The sequence below is a fragment of the Dipodomys spectabilis genome, unplaced genomic scaffold (genome assembly GCF_019054845.1).
Source record: "Dipodomys spectabilis isolate Male_0828 unplaced genomic scaffold, ASM1905484v1 ptg000096l, whole genome shotgun sequence".
In the NCBI taxonomy this organism is placed as follows: domain Eukaryota; kingdom Metazoa; phylum Chordata; class Mammalia; order Rodentia; family Heteromyidae; genus Dipodomys; species Dipodomys spectabilis.
The window spans coordinates 1,732,306-1,746,924 of record NW_024870773.1 but is presented as its reverse complement, the minus strand read 5'-3'; the positions used below and the strand labels follow the sequence as shown (position 1 = coordinate 1,746,924).

Below are 14,619 nucleotides of genomic sequence, written 5' to 3'. Positions count from 1 at the left end.
TGCCCAAGCCCTGAGCTCAAGGGCCAGGACCTGCAAAAAAAAAAAAAGAAGAAGAAGAAGAAAAGAAAAAAAAAAAGAAATGTGGCAGGGCATACCAGCTACCTAGGAGGCTGAGATAGGAGGATTACAAGTTCAAGGCCAGTCTGAGTTACATAGTGAGACCCTATGTAAAGAAAGAAAACAAAAAAGAAACCTGCAGTAAATTAATTGAGCATCAGCTTGTAAGCCAGGTGCAGTGGCTTATGCCTGTAGTCCTACCTACTCAGAAAGTAAAGAGAGGGAGAATCGAAGTTAGAGCCAACCCAGGGAAAAGGATCGTGAGAACTTCTCTCAATTAATGAACCAGGTTCAGTGGCAAATGACTGTGATTACCAGCTACAGGAAATATAAAATAGGAGGGCTGTGTTCTAGACCAGCCCAGGATAGACAGACCAGTGACCAAAACAAACAAAACCAAGTTCAACAACTAGAAGAAGATTCTAAGGCAGAGACAAAATGCATTGTCAATCAAGTGTGACTGTCAAACCATAGCCTTTGCTCAGTATCTCCCTCTAGGCCGGCACTTTACGTCCGGGGTGTGGGGGGGGGTGGAGGGGGGGTTGGGGGGGGCGGTTGGGGGCGGCAGGACATCCACAACCCTTTCTCCTCTGTGAGGACCTGTTGCCTTTGGAACTTTAGTTCATTTAGGTTTGTTGACATCTTATTAAATCTTATTAAATTGAATAGGTTAAGAATTCTCTTTATTTAAAAATATAGAGTAAGTCGGGTGCTTGTCATCCTAGCTACTCAGGAGGTTGAGATCTGAGGATTGTAGTTAAAAGCTGGCCCAGGCAAGAAAGTCTGTGAGATTCTTATCTCCAATGAACCACTCAGAAAACCGGAAGTGGTACTCAAGTGGTGGAGCACTAGCCTTGAGCTGAAGATCTGAGGGACAGCGCCCAAGCCCAGAGTTCAAGCCCCGTGACCAAAGCAAAACAAAACAAACGTTGATACTTTTTTTTCTTTTGAGTAGTTCAGGCTGAGAGTGAAACCTCCCTGTGTTGGGATTGCAAACGTACCACACCTGACTAGTTCAGATCTACTCTGAAACGACTCACTAGAGGAAGTAGAGCAGCTGCCATCAAATGCTGAAGGGCTAAATGCACAGCCCTCCATCCTCCACCTCGAACACCTTCACCAGGCTTCTTTGTGTCTAACCACAACCAGCCTTCCTTCCCTTTTTCTGACTATTTCAGCCTGGCTTTCTGGATTTTTGTGGGAATGGCAGGACCTGCTTGTATACCACTGACGGGGGGTGGGGGGGGGTGAGATGGGGGAAGGGAATCACACCGGACAGATGGGTTCATCATGAGATTTCAGCATGCATATTATTATATTTTAATCAGAATCTCTCTCTCCCCATCTCACTGTGGAAATTCTCTCAGCATGGTTGATTTCAACAATATCAGTGCAACAGTACTGAATTTTGAGTTGGGAAAAGGCATGTAGGCCACCTCTGGTTACCTGCGAGCCCCTGTGAGCTGGCCCAGCACACCCTACCCGAACCCGCCTCTTCCTCCCCCAGTGTTTGAACAGACAAATGTCAGCTGCAAGGCTGTTCCGGCACAGGTCTGCTGTGGCCATTTGATTTGGATGCTAAAGCCAGTTTTAGGAGACCCATGTATATGGCCATTGCTACTTTAATTCTCCAACAGAGAGAAAAAGTTACTACTTTGGTCCAGAGGGATGAGCTATGTCCAGTTTTCCAATATCTCAAGGCTGTAGGTGAGAGAATGCACACTTTCGGTTAGGCAGGAGGAGGTGGATGTGGTCCAGCAGGCCCTGAAGGATGGCAGAGGCCATGGAGGGAGGCCGGGCGGGAGGCCTTCCACACTGGGGTCTTCAGAGGCTCTCCAGATGAACAAGGCCGCGTTGGGTATGATCTTCCTTACCACTAGAGCCCTATCATACAAGGTTCATGAACAACGCAGAAAAGTACCAGAGAGGAACAATTCATATAAATTTTTGATAGCAGCATGTCCTCGCAGTAATTAAGCACAGGCTCTCCAAGGGGCGTCTGCACAGCTTGCTGGAAGCAGCATTTCTCCTAAATGCTAGCAGAGGCAGCCCAAGTGTCTATGGCCAACAGGTAGGCAAAACATGCTGCATACATAGAATATTATTCAGCTCTCAAAATGGAAGGATATCCTGTCAGGTACCAAAACACAGCTGAATCTTAGACAGGCAGGGTCAAACAGGCCTATTATGTGCATAATTCCACTGAGAAGAGCACAGTGGCCAGATCTGTGGGGACAGATGTTGACTGGTGTTCAACAGGGGCGGGGGAGAGGTAGGTAAGGTTTAGGTTACTGGGTTTCATGAGTAGGAAAACTTCCTGCTTGTACTATAGTGGGAACATACTTAACACTGCTGAGCTACGTAGTTAGAAATACTGAAGATGGTACTTTTTTTTTTTTTGTCGGTCGTGGGGCTTGAACTCTGGGCCTGGGCACTGTCCCAGCCCTCTTCAGCTCAAGGTGAGTGCTCTACCACTTGAGCCACAGTGTCACTTCTAGTTTTCTAGTGGTTTATTGGAGATAAGAGTCTCACGGATGTTCCTGTCCGGGCTGGCTTTGAACCTCAATCCTCAGATCTCAGCCTCCTGAGAAGTTAGGATTACAGGCGTGAGCCACCGGTGCCCGGCTGGTACTTTTTGTTGTTGTTGGTTGTGGGGCTTGAACTCTGGGCCTGGGTGCTATCCCTCAGCTCTTCGGCTCAAGGCAAGTGCTCTACCACAGTGCCACAGAACCACAGCGCCACTTCCAGTTTTCTGGTGGTTTATTGGAGATAAGAATCTCACAAACTTTCCTGCCCAAGCTGGCTTTCAACCACGATCCTCAGATCTCAGCGTCCTGAGTAGCTAGGATGACAGGTGTGAGTCACCAGCGCCTGGTAAGATGGAACATTTTGTTTTTGTTTTTGTTTTGGGGGTCCGTTTGTGGGGCCTGAACTCTGGGCTTGGGCTCTGTCCCTCAGCTCTTCAGCTCAAGGCTAGCGCTCTACCACTTGAGCCACAGCACCACTTCCGGCTTTTTTCTTTTTGCTTATGTGGTGCTGAGGAATTGAACCCAGGGCCTCAGGCATGCAAGGCAAGTGCTCTACCACTGAGCCACCTTCCCAGCCCAAGATGGAACATTTTGGGTCCGGTTATGGGGCCTGAACTCTGAGCCTGGGCACTGTCCCTCAGCTCTTCAGCTCAAGGCTAACGCCCTACCACTTGAGCCACAGCGCCACTTCCGGCTTTTTTTCTTTTTGCTTATGTGGTGCTGGGGAATCAAACCCAGAGCCTCATGCATGCAAGGCAAGCGCTCTGCCACTGAGCCACCTTCCCAGCCCAAGATGGAACATTTTGAATCATGTGTTTGTCACCATAAAACACAGTAGCAGAGGAATCTGAGGGAAGTTGGCAAACCTCTGGGAGTGTGCCAGGTAGTTTTGGGAGGGGATACAGGCCTCCCCTCAAGGTGTGGCCCCCTCTCACTCCCGAGGGCTACCAGGGAGGCAGTTAGGAGTTAAGTGCTGGCTTGAGGTGAGTACGCATGAATTAGGAGTTAAATGCTGGCATCAGGTGAGTATGCGTGAATTAGGAATTGTTCAAACTGTACACACGTTGGGGTTAGGCTTCATTAAAATTCTACCTACCCATCCCCCTGATGAACTGTATTAAAAATGGATTTGAAGACAAGTCCCTGAAAAAGATACGTATCCAGCTGCACAAGATGGAGCTAGAGGGCTGCCCACAGCCACCTGCCTATCTTTCTCTTGCTACACAAGGGCAGTATACAAAATAGATGCACTGACTGCTCTTTGGGAAGAAAAGCTACCCAGATACCCATTCTGTAATGTCAGATGCCTTCCTGCTCACAACCCCACCAAAGCCAAGGACCAATGTCAGATTGTACATCTTCCACTGGGCCATTTCAGGGAGAATTTCTTTATACTTCAACATTCACCACGTCATAAAGCTGAGAAATTAGATATTATAAACCAGAATCACAAGCTATGTTTATGAAAGCAGTGTAGTGTAAATACAGCCACTCTTTTGTTGGAGTGTGTGTATGACCAAAGCTCTGAGAGTCACCATTTGTTACCGGCTCAGAGAATTTTCCAGAACACTCACTGTATAAACGAAGTATAAACAGATCTTCTCCCCTGTGGAAAATTCCACTGGAATCATGACTTCTATGGCTTGAGTCTCCAGTAAGGTGGTTGCTTTAAGATGGCTAAATGTTTGCATGGAACAGTCAGCTGGAGTGTTTCAACAGCTGAGCTCTCCAAATAAGAGCAAGAAATGCACAGTACTGTATTTTTGCAAGTGGCTGTTCAGGCCTGGAACCTGCTCTGGGTGGGAGCTCGGCGGTGGGGAGGTAAGGCTGGAAGTGTGTCTGAGCTCTGTTCCCCACATTACCCCTTCACCACCCCTCCACAAGAGCTCAGTGTTGGCAGAAGGTGGCAGGAAGGAAGGAGGCTGGGGGTCCGTGGTCCCCTTCATGGGCAGCGGGCATGCTGCCTCTTACTTAAGGACCTCTCTCCCCAAATCCCATTACCAATCTGGGGCGGTATTGTGGGGACCAAGTCTCTGACACATGGACCTTCAGAGGACATTCAAGATCCAAACCACAGATCACCTATGAGGCAGCGGGCAGGGGAGAGAGAGAGCGTGTTTAGGAAGAAAGGTGTTAAGAGTATCAAGGAGCCTAAATTCTGAGAGGTCAAAGTTCAAAATTTGGCTTGAACATTTATTAGTTGTCTGGCTTTGTGCAATCCACTGAACCGTTCAAAACCTGGGTTTCCTCTATAGCAAAATGAGATTCATTCATGTGGCTCACTCCGGAGAAAGATGTCTGCTGTGAACAGGGGGCTTCCGGTAGAACTCAGCTTCTTCCTCAATGTCTGGCACTCCCAGGCCCCCACACACACCAGGGCAGGTGGGAGTATACCAAACGCTCACCACGCCAGTCTCTAGGGGAGAGTAAAGTGAACAGCGAAGGCTGTCCTGGTGCTACCTATGTCCAAACGGTCCAGAATATGCTCTCTATAACCTTTTACTCCAGGCTTTGGGACTGGAAGAAGAGCGGTTTATTAGTGTAGAGAATGGGCTGTGGCACAGCTGGAAGGGATTGCTGCCTCAGCCCACCCTCCGCACGTCAACTCTCCCTACTGTAATTCCTCCTCACCTTGGGGGTACATGGCACCCTCTCTCTTTCCCTCCCCTCAGTATACCTGAACTTGGCCTCTACATATTGCTTTTAACTATATACACGTAAGTTAGGCAAGGGAAGAGAGTAGCAGTAACAAGCAATACTAAAATGTCTAATCATAGTAGCCCTGTGTGGTCAAGATGAAGTGAATGTGGACCATCTTGGCCAGGGAAACCGTGGTAAGTCATAATGCCAGCCTCTGTGTGGCTCAGGACACGTGGCTGACGAGATCCATTGGCTCCTGTTCTCCACAGCTCTGTTACAACATAAACATGGTAGAAATAGCCATTAGCCCTCATTGAGTACTCTCTATGTGCCAATTTTTTTATTGTGAAAATACCATACAGAGGGGTTACAATTACATGGGTAAGATAATCTATGTGCCAATTTTAAGCTTTTTTTTCCTCTCCCCCTTTTTTTTTTGATGGTCATGGAGCTTGAACTTGGGGCCTAAGCACTGTCTCTGAGCTCCTTTGTTCAAGATTAGCAATCTGCCATTTTGAGCCAAGTGCCACTTCTGATTTTCTGGTGGTTAATTGGAGATGAGAGTCTCATGGACTTTGCTACCCAGGCTGGCTTTGAACCTTGATCCTTAGATCACTGCCTCCTGAGTATCTAGGATTATAGGTGTGAACCACTGGCACCTGGCTTAATTTTAAGCATTTTATGAAAATAACTTTAGAGGGACTGGGAATGTGGCTTAGTGGTGGAATGCTTGCCTAGCATGCATGAAATCTTGCTTTGATTCCTCAGTATCACATATGCAGAAAAAGCCCAAAGTGGCACTGTGGCTCAAGTGGTAGAGTTCTAGCCTTGAGCAAAAGGATAGCACCCCGGTCCTGAGTTCAAGCCCCAGGACTGGAAAAGAAACAAACAAAGAATGCACAGCATACAAGTGGAAGGGCTGGGATTTGAACCATCTCCAAGCCCAGCAGAGGGCCAGCCAGCCCAGCAGAGGGCCAGCCAGCCCCGCAGGCCGTGAAGGGCTCTGCACTTGCTTCAGTCCTTTGCTACTAGAATCTTGCAGTGTTGAATGCGGAGGCCTGTGTTTACAGCACACACTGGGCTCTGCGAATTCTGAGGCTGGTCCTGACTCTGCTAAGCTACAGCAAAAGAAAAAGCACACATTGGCAGTGAAGGTGTGACTCAAGTGGTAGAGTGCCAGCCGAGAGTGGAAACACAAACTAGGCAAGCATGTGAGACTCTGAGTTTGAGCTCCACTATCAGCACAAAAAAAGAAAAGAAAACGTAGGCATTTTAAGTCTAGACCATGAAAGTTATCAACTCCCCAAACAGATCAAGAATTGTTTAATTTATTGAATCAAATGCTTTCTAATCTGTAATTTGTTGTGGACAGTAAGGAGCCTGGTGACCAGAGGACCTTGATGCCTTCCAGGCCCAGGGACTGCTCCCCAGCTCCCCAGCAGCTCCCATTTGACCGGGGAGACAGCTTACAAGACAGAGTTTATACTCCTGTTTCCTCCATGAGGAACTTGCAGCTTAAGTGATTCACCCAAGGCCGAGGGCTGCTCGAAGTGGACGAAAGATTAGATTTCAGCAGGCTTGGCCCCACCCAGAACGCCTCCGTACACTCAGTGTCTGCCAAGTGAGAGACAGAGCTAATGCACCTTCGTGAACAAGAATCCTATTGGCGTTTGACTTGCTAGAACATTACAGTAACAATAATTTTTATTATCAAGATTTGAGGTTTACTTTTAGCCCAGTAACTGGGACAAAGCTTGAGAGGTTGTAGCTTTTAATAACTCAAGGCATGAACGAAATGATAATCTCTGAAACATAGTTCATTGAGTAAAATGCACATCCCACATCCCCACATCCCCACATCCCGCATCCCACATCCCCGCATCCCACATCACCACATCCCACATCCCCACATCCTACATCCCACATCCCCACATCCTACATCCCCCATATCCTACATCCCCCATATCCCCACATCCTACATCCCCCATATCCCCACATCCCACATCCCCACATCCCACATCCCCACATCTCCACATCCCACATCCTATATCCCCAATATCCCCACATCCCGCATCCCATATCTCCACATCCCCCATCCCCACATCCCCACATTCCACATCCCACATCCTCACATCCCCGCATCCCACATCCTACACCTCACATCCCCACATCCTGCATCCCACATCCCCGCATCCCCGCATTCCTCATCCCCACATCCCGCATCCCACATCACCACATCCCACATCCCCACATCCTACATCCCCAATATCCCCACATCCCACATCCCCACATCCCACATCCCTCATCCCACATCCCCACATCCCCACAGCCTCACATCCCCCATCCCACATCCCCACATCCTACATCCCCAATATCCCCACATCCCACATCCCCACATCCCACATCACCACATCCCCACATCACCACATCCCACATCCCACACCCCACATCCCCACATCCCACATCTCTACATCCTACATCGTCACATCCCACATCCCCAATATCCCCACATCACCACATCCCTGCATCCCACATCCCACATCCTACATCCCCACATCCTTACATCCCCAATATACCCACATCCCTGCATCCCCACATCCCACATCTCCACATCCCACATCTCCATATCCTACATCCTCACATCCCACATCCCCAATATCCCCACATCCCTGCATCCCCACATCCCACATCCCACATCCTACATCCCCACATCCTTACATCCCCAATATCCCCACATCCCTGCATCCCCACATCCCACATTCCACATCCCCAATATCCCCACATCCCTGTATCCCCATATCCCGCATCCCACATCCCACATCCCCACATCCTATATCCCCCATATCCCCACATCCCACATGCCATATCTCCACATCCCACATCCCCACATCCCTCATCCCACATCCCAACAGCCTCACATCCCACATCACCACATCTCCACATCTCCACATCCCACATCCCCACATCCCTGCATCCCCACATTCCACATCCCACATCCTACATCCCCACATCTCTGCATCCCCACATCCCACATCCCCGCATCCCACAGCCCACATCCCCTCATCCTACATCCCATATCCCACATCTTCACATCCCAATCCCCACATCCCACACCTTACACCCCACATCCCACAACTTACATCTCACATCCCCACATCCCACAACCCACATCCCATATCACCACATCCCACAACCTCAATATCCCCACATCCCACACCCCACATCCTCACATCCCTCAATCCACATCCCATATCACCACATCCCACAACCCCAATATCCTCACATCCCTGCATCCCACATCCCTGCATCCCCACATCCCTGCACCCCACATCCCCGCATCTCCACATCCCCACATCCCCACATCCCACATCCCCACATCCCACATCCCTACATCCCACCTCCCACATCCCTACATCCCACCTCCCCACATCCCTACATCCCACATCCCTACATCCCACATCCTTGCATCCCACATCCCTGCATCCCACATCCCCGCATCCCACATCCCTGCATCCCACATTCCCACACCCCAGGTCCTACATCCCCGCATCCCCGTGTCCCCGCATCCCCACATCCCCGCATCCCACAACCCACATCCCACATCCCTACATCCCACCTCCCACATCCCCATATCCCCACATCCTACCTCCCCACATCCCACCTCCCCACATCCCCACATCCCACATCCCTACATCCCACCTCCCACATCCCCATATCCCCACATCCTACCTCCTCACATCCCACCTCCCCACATCCCCACATCCCCGCATCCCACCTCCCTACATCCCACCTCCCACATCCCCATATCCCTACATCCCACCTCCCCACATCTCTACATCCCATATCCCACCTCCCTGCATCCCCACATTTCACATCCCACACCCCCACATCCCGCATCTCTACATCCCACATTCCCACATCCCACATCCCCAATATCCTGGCATCCGCATCCAGGCTCCCAGCAGGAATACAGGAGCCTTTCCATGTTAATGTGTCGAATTAGTAGCACAGTAGCTAAGGCCCATGTCAGCCTAGTCACTGGGTTTGCCCAAACCAGTAGATTTATTTAGGGATCTCTTGACTTACCCTGGCCAAACATGTTGATCAAACCGAGCCCAGCAGAAACAGGCTGTGCAGTTTCCCCTCACATAAACACACAACACCTGTCTGAAGTCCAGCTGCCTGACCAACCACAGAGAGCACTGCAGCCATGCCCCTCACCACACCAACGCGGCTCTGGCCAACCTCAAACCAAGGAAAGAACAGTAGACACTTGCCTTTGAGCCGCTCCTTCTTAAATCCCTTAGAACAAGAGTTAAATATGGATGCCAGGCAAGACAACAAGTATGTATCAAGAACCTATTTTGTGCAATGTGCTGCTTGCTTAAAAAAAAAAAAAGAACAGAGTGGATGTGACTGAAGGCCCCCTGGACATGTGTGTGCGTGGGAAAGTCTGGTCTTTTCTGTGAAGCTGGATTTGAGGTGTCCCAAATCCACTGCGCTCCTCCAGCGGTGAGAGGGCCTCCAAACACCACTGCATTTGACACTTGAACTTGTCTTGGAATCTGAAAGAGAAAACAAGGCCTGGGAAGTGTCTGTGCCCGACCAGCAAGTCACTGTTATGGGCTGTTGGCACCGTCCCCCAAGTCAGGAGAGAGAGTGAAGTGAAGAGCTGAGGAGCTCACAGAGAACTGTTGAGAAACCACCAGGAAGGCATCTTACCTCCTGTTAGCAGGAAGGTGGCCCATGGGCTGAGCCTGGGGGGAAGAACTAGGGTGTGAAGAGACAGGCATGCAGGAAAAAGAGCAAGAGGGAGCTGCAAAGCTCTTTTCGCTTTGTTTCGTTCTCTGGACCAGAGGCCCGCAGTTGGGGCAGCAGTGCGGGCTGAGCTCCCTCCTGACCTCTCCTTCCAGCCTGGCTTTCCCACAGCACTGCAGCAAGCCTGCCTCTTCTCACTTAGCAGCATCCTCCTATAGCTCCAGAGCAAATCTCTGACCAGGAACTTCCCAGCATGCTGCGGGAGGCAGGGCTGGACAGGGCCCTCAGGGTAATTAACACCATGACACCTACATTGTAGGCGGAAGACATAAACACCCACTGAAGGTAGAGTCTCAGATTCTATTTATGTGTGTGAGATAAATGGTATCTTATTTAAGCCACTGTTTTATGTTTTTCTCTTACGTATAATGGAAACAGCTCTAACGCTCAATAGCCAGGGTGATTTTGACTCTGGAGGCACTGAGCTTTGAGCTCGAAACATCGCTCCTGTCAGGGGGGTCTTATGAGGAACAGAAGTGGTGGAGAGGTTGGGAAGGTGGCTCAGTGGTACAGCGCTTGCCTTGCATGCATGAGGCCCTGGGTTTGATTCCTCAGCACCACATAAGCAAAAAGAAAAAAGCCAGAAGTGGCGCTGTGGCTCAAGTGGTAGAACGCTAGCCTTGAGCTGAAGAGTTGAGGGACAGTGCCCAGGCCCAGAGTTCAGGCCCCAGGACCGGACCCAAGAAAAAAAAAAAAAGAAGTGGTAGGGATAGCGGAAGGGCTACTATGCCTGGGAAACTCAGACCTGCTCGTTTGCTGGGCATGGATGAGGGCTGTCCAAGCAGAGGGCCCGAGAAGACACAGAGGGCTCCAGACATGGAAGATGCCGGTTTGGGATGGAGTTCCTTGATCACGTGTGAGGCAGGAACTGTCTAGGAGTGTGAGACCCCAGGATGTGATGAAAGCATCACCACCACGCAGCTGTTGAAAAAACTCGCAGATAACCAACAAGAAGTCAGGGCCCCAGCCTGCAGCCACGGAGAGGGACTCCTGGAATGGAATCTGAGGAAAGTGCACAGGTATCAGCTAGGCACAGAGCGTGGTTAGATGATGTCCGCTCATTGAGAACAGCCAGGTTTCTACTGTCTTATTTAGAAGAGTTCACTGCCTTTTCTTCTGAAAGAATGTTCTTTTCTATAAAATCGGAATGTGCTAAGTGACTAAAGAATGGCTTAGAGTTTAAAAATAACTTGAAAGAAAAAAAAGAAGTACTTAAAAGATGTTGGACTGGGCTGGGAAGGTGGCTCAGTGGTAGGGTGCTTGCCTTGCATGCAGAGGCCCTGAGTTTGATTCCTCAGCACCACATAAGCAGAAAAAGCTGGAAGTGGCGCTGTGGCTCAAGTGGTAGAGCACTAGCCTTGAGCTGAAGAGCTGAGGGACAGAGCTCAGGCTCAGAGTTCAGGCCCAACTACAGACAAAAAAAAATGTTGGACTATAAGCAATGATAAGATCTATTAATTTGTTACAAATGAATGATATTCAAATTCAATCATTTCCTTTATGCCCACGAGCTGAACTTCTCTGAGAAACACTTTCCCCTGGCTCTGAAGTGTGACTCACGTGGTGGAGCGCAGGCCCAGCAAGTACCAGGGATGCTCTGACTGCAAACCCAAGTGCAGGTGAGCGGTCATCAGGACATCACCACCCCCACTCCGTCCTGGAGCTGCTATGATGTCTGTACAGTCACACACACGCCCTGCTGACCGTGATCCTCTGCGGGGACCCGGGAACTGCACTTCCCCCAGCATTTTTGTTGTTGTTGTTGTTGTTCGTGGGGCTTGAACTCTGGGCCTGAACACTGTCCCTCAGCTCTTCAGCTCAAGGCAAGCACTCTACCACTTGAGCCACAGAGCCACTTCTGGGTTTCTGGTAGTTTATTGGAGATAAGAGTCTCAAGGACTTTTCCTGCCTGGTCTGGCTTTGAACCGCAATCCTCAGATCCTCCTGAGTAGCTGGGATTGCAGGCATGAGCCATCAGCGCCCAGCCTTCTTCCAGCATTTATGGTGAAAGAGCAACACTTTTTTTTTGTCTTGGGGCTTGAACTCAGGGCCTGTGCGCTGTCCCAAGGCCTCTTTATGCTCAGGGCTAGCTCTCTACCACTTCAGCAGCCACAGTGCCTTTTCTGAGTAGTTTATTGGAGATTAGAATCCCACAGACTTTCCTGTTCGAACTGGCTTTGAACCATGATCCTCATATCTCAGTCTCCTGCGTAGCTACCATTACAGGTTTGAGCCACTAGTGCCTGGCTAAGAGCAACGCTCAAGGTCTTCTAATAGTCAAAGTCAGCCAGCAAGTGTCTCTCCTCCCCAGCCCCCCACCTGCACATTCAGTTTCTCAGCTGCAATGTGGCTGACATGTGGCTGGGCCTGAGCATGCACCAAACCACCTGCCTTCCCCTGCTGACTAGAAAAATCCTCAGATGTTGTCAAATGTCAAATGTTGTGACAGGAAAGTTATCTTTTGTTGAAGAGCCCAGGGGAGGAGGGAGTGTCTCCACCCTGCATTCTGCAGTGAAGCCTTGTTGCTTCCAGGATCTTGAGGCCCCTCCAGCAAACCTCTGCTCCCCAAGTGTGAACTGGCTTCACCTCTGTAGAGAGGCAGGGAGCTGTGGGAGCAGGGAGAATGCGGGGCAGAACCCAAGGGTGGGTGTCCCCTTCATCTCTCCAACGTGTTATAGAGAATTTGAACACCGCAGAGGAGGGAGAATTCCCAGCTGTCCCAACATTCAAAGTACTGTTAATATTTCTCTAAACAACATTTTCCTCATTATTATGTTTATGTTAAGCAGTCCGGAAAACAAACCACAAGAAAGTTTCTCATAACTTTATTACTCACAAAAACATATTTAGTATTGAGATATTTTTCCTTTTTGTCTTTGAAAATTAAAACTGAAGCTGGGTATAACAGCCAGCAGTGGAGTCCTGTGTGGCTCATCAGCTAGAGAGCTAGCCTTGAGCAGAAAAGCTCAGGGACAGCGCCCAGGCCCCTGGTTCAAGCCTGAAGACTGGAATAACAGGAAAGGCCTTTGTGATGCTCTGGTTAGTCTGGGGTAATTTGTCGGTCCTCACCTCTGCAGAGCTCTGCAGTGAAGGGGAAGAGTTCAGGAGTCCAGGACCGGACACCTCTGGAGGATGTTATCTGAACCACTACAGTAGTCCCTGATGAGGTGACACATCAGTGAAAAATGAAGGAAGAAGTGTGCAAGTCATGACGGGAGTCTGCAGAGGCTGCGTTCTGAGCAGTACGCACACCACACACCCAAAACACCAGCGCTAGGCCCCGAGGCAGGGCGGTGCTCCCTGTGCCTTTTGGAGACCAGAAGGCCAAAGAGCAATTGGAAGATAAGGAACAAGTAATTAGGGGGTGAGGCGGCCCACACAACAGTGGGGACATGTAAAAATTGTGACTTTTACTCTGAGGGAGATAAGAGTCCTTGTGGAATTTTAAGCTGCGGAATGACATTATCTAATACATTTTAAAAAAGTCTCTCGAGGGGCTGTGTGCAAGATGGCCAAAAGCTGGCACAACTGCACACAGCTGCCCATTGCCACATAATAAACCATCCTTGAACGGAAAGATTTTCGGGCAACAGAGTGACTTCTCATCACTGCACCGGTTGGTTGGATGGATCCTCTGTACTGTGGAGAATGCTGGGGTTGAAACCACTGCAGCCCAGTTTAGCTAACGCTGAGTGGCCATGAGGCCATGCATGTCACCCAAAGCCTGGTGTTCAGCAGGGCTGCAGTGCCAGCAGCACCTCTTCTGCAGGACAGCCAGACTTCTATATGGCACCTCAAGGTTCCAAGAGAGTGAATGTGGAAGCTGCCTGGCCTTTTTCTTTTCTTTTTTCATGGGGCTTGAACTCAGGGCCTGGGCACTTCCCAGAGCTTCTATTTGCTCAAGGCTAGCGCTCTACCAATTGGCACTGCAGCACCACTTTCTTTTCTGTTGGTTAATTGGAGATAAGAGTCTGAGACTTTCCTACCTGGGCTGGCTTTGAACCACTATCCTCAGGTCTCAGCCTTCCCAGTAGCAGGATGACAGGAATGAGCTACTGGTGCCCGGCTCTACCAGGCCTTTTAAGGACCAGCTTGAGCCTGGAACTGGGTGAGCATCTCTTTCCTGTATTCTCTTGGTTATGCAAGATAAAGGCCAACAGTGTGGGGGGAAGAGAAACAGTTTGCTCCTATTGAGGAGGAAGAGGGCTGACATCAGGCATGGTTAAAGGCATTGCGGTATTTCAGTGACAGGAGACAGCAGCTTGTGCTCAGTGGTGTTAGAATTTGGAGAATCTGGTTGGATCTGAACTTCTGTGGCACCAATAGGACTGGGTAATGAATGATTGTACCTGACATCTGACCCCATTGATGGGCAGCTTCCGCATATAGCTTGTTTCATCCCTGATGCTGCAGATGAGAAGCTTGTCAGGGGAGCAGCAAGGCCATGCCGGTGAAGAGTTCTTGATCAGAGAAGCCTACCTTCTTCTCTGTCTTTATCTTGGCTCTTCCTTGACACGTGTGCAGATGAATTATTAGGACTTCCCCTTATAACCTCATTTAATCCTTTTTTTTTTTT

General features: G+C 49.7%; 1 protein-coding gene across 1 annotated transcript; it reads left to right on the top strand.

Moving 5' to 3' along the window:
• The first annotated feature begins 7,054 nt into the window (after positions 1-7,054).
• On the top strand, positions 7,055-9,295 carry LOC122113218 (extensin-like). Its single transcript, XM_042686189.1, has one exon. The coding sequence runs from the start codon at positions 7,055-7,057 to the stop codon at positions 9,293-9,295; it is 2,241 nt and encodes a 746-aa protein (XP_042542123.1).
• The last annotated feature ends 5,324 nt before the right edge of the window (positions 9,296-14,619 follow it).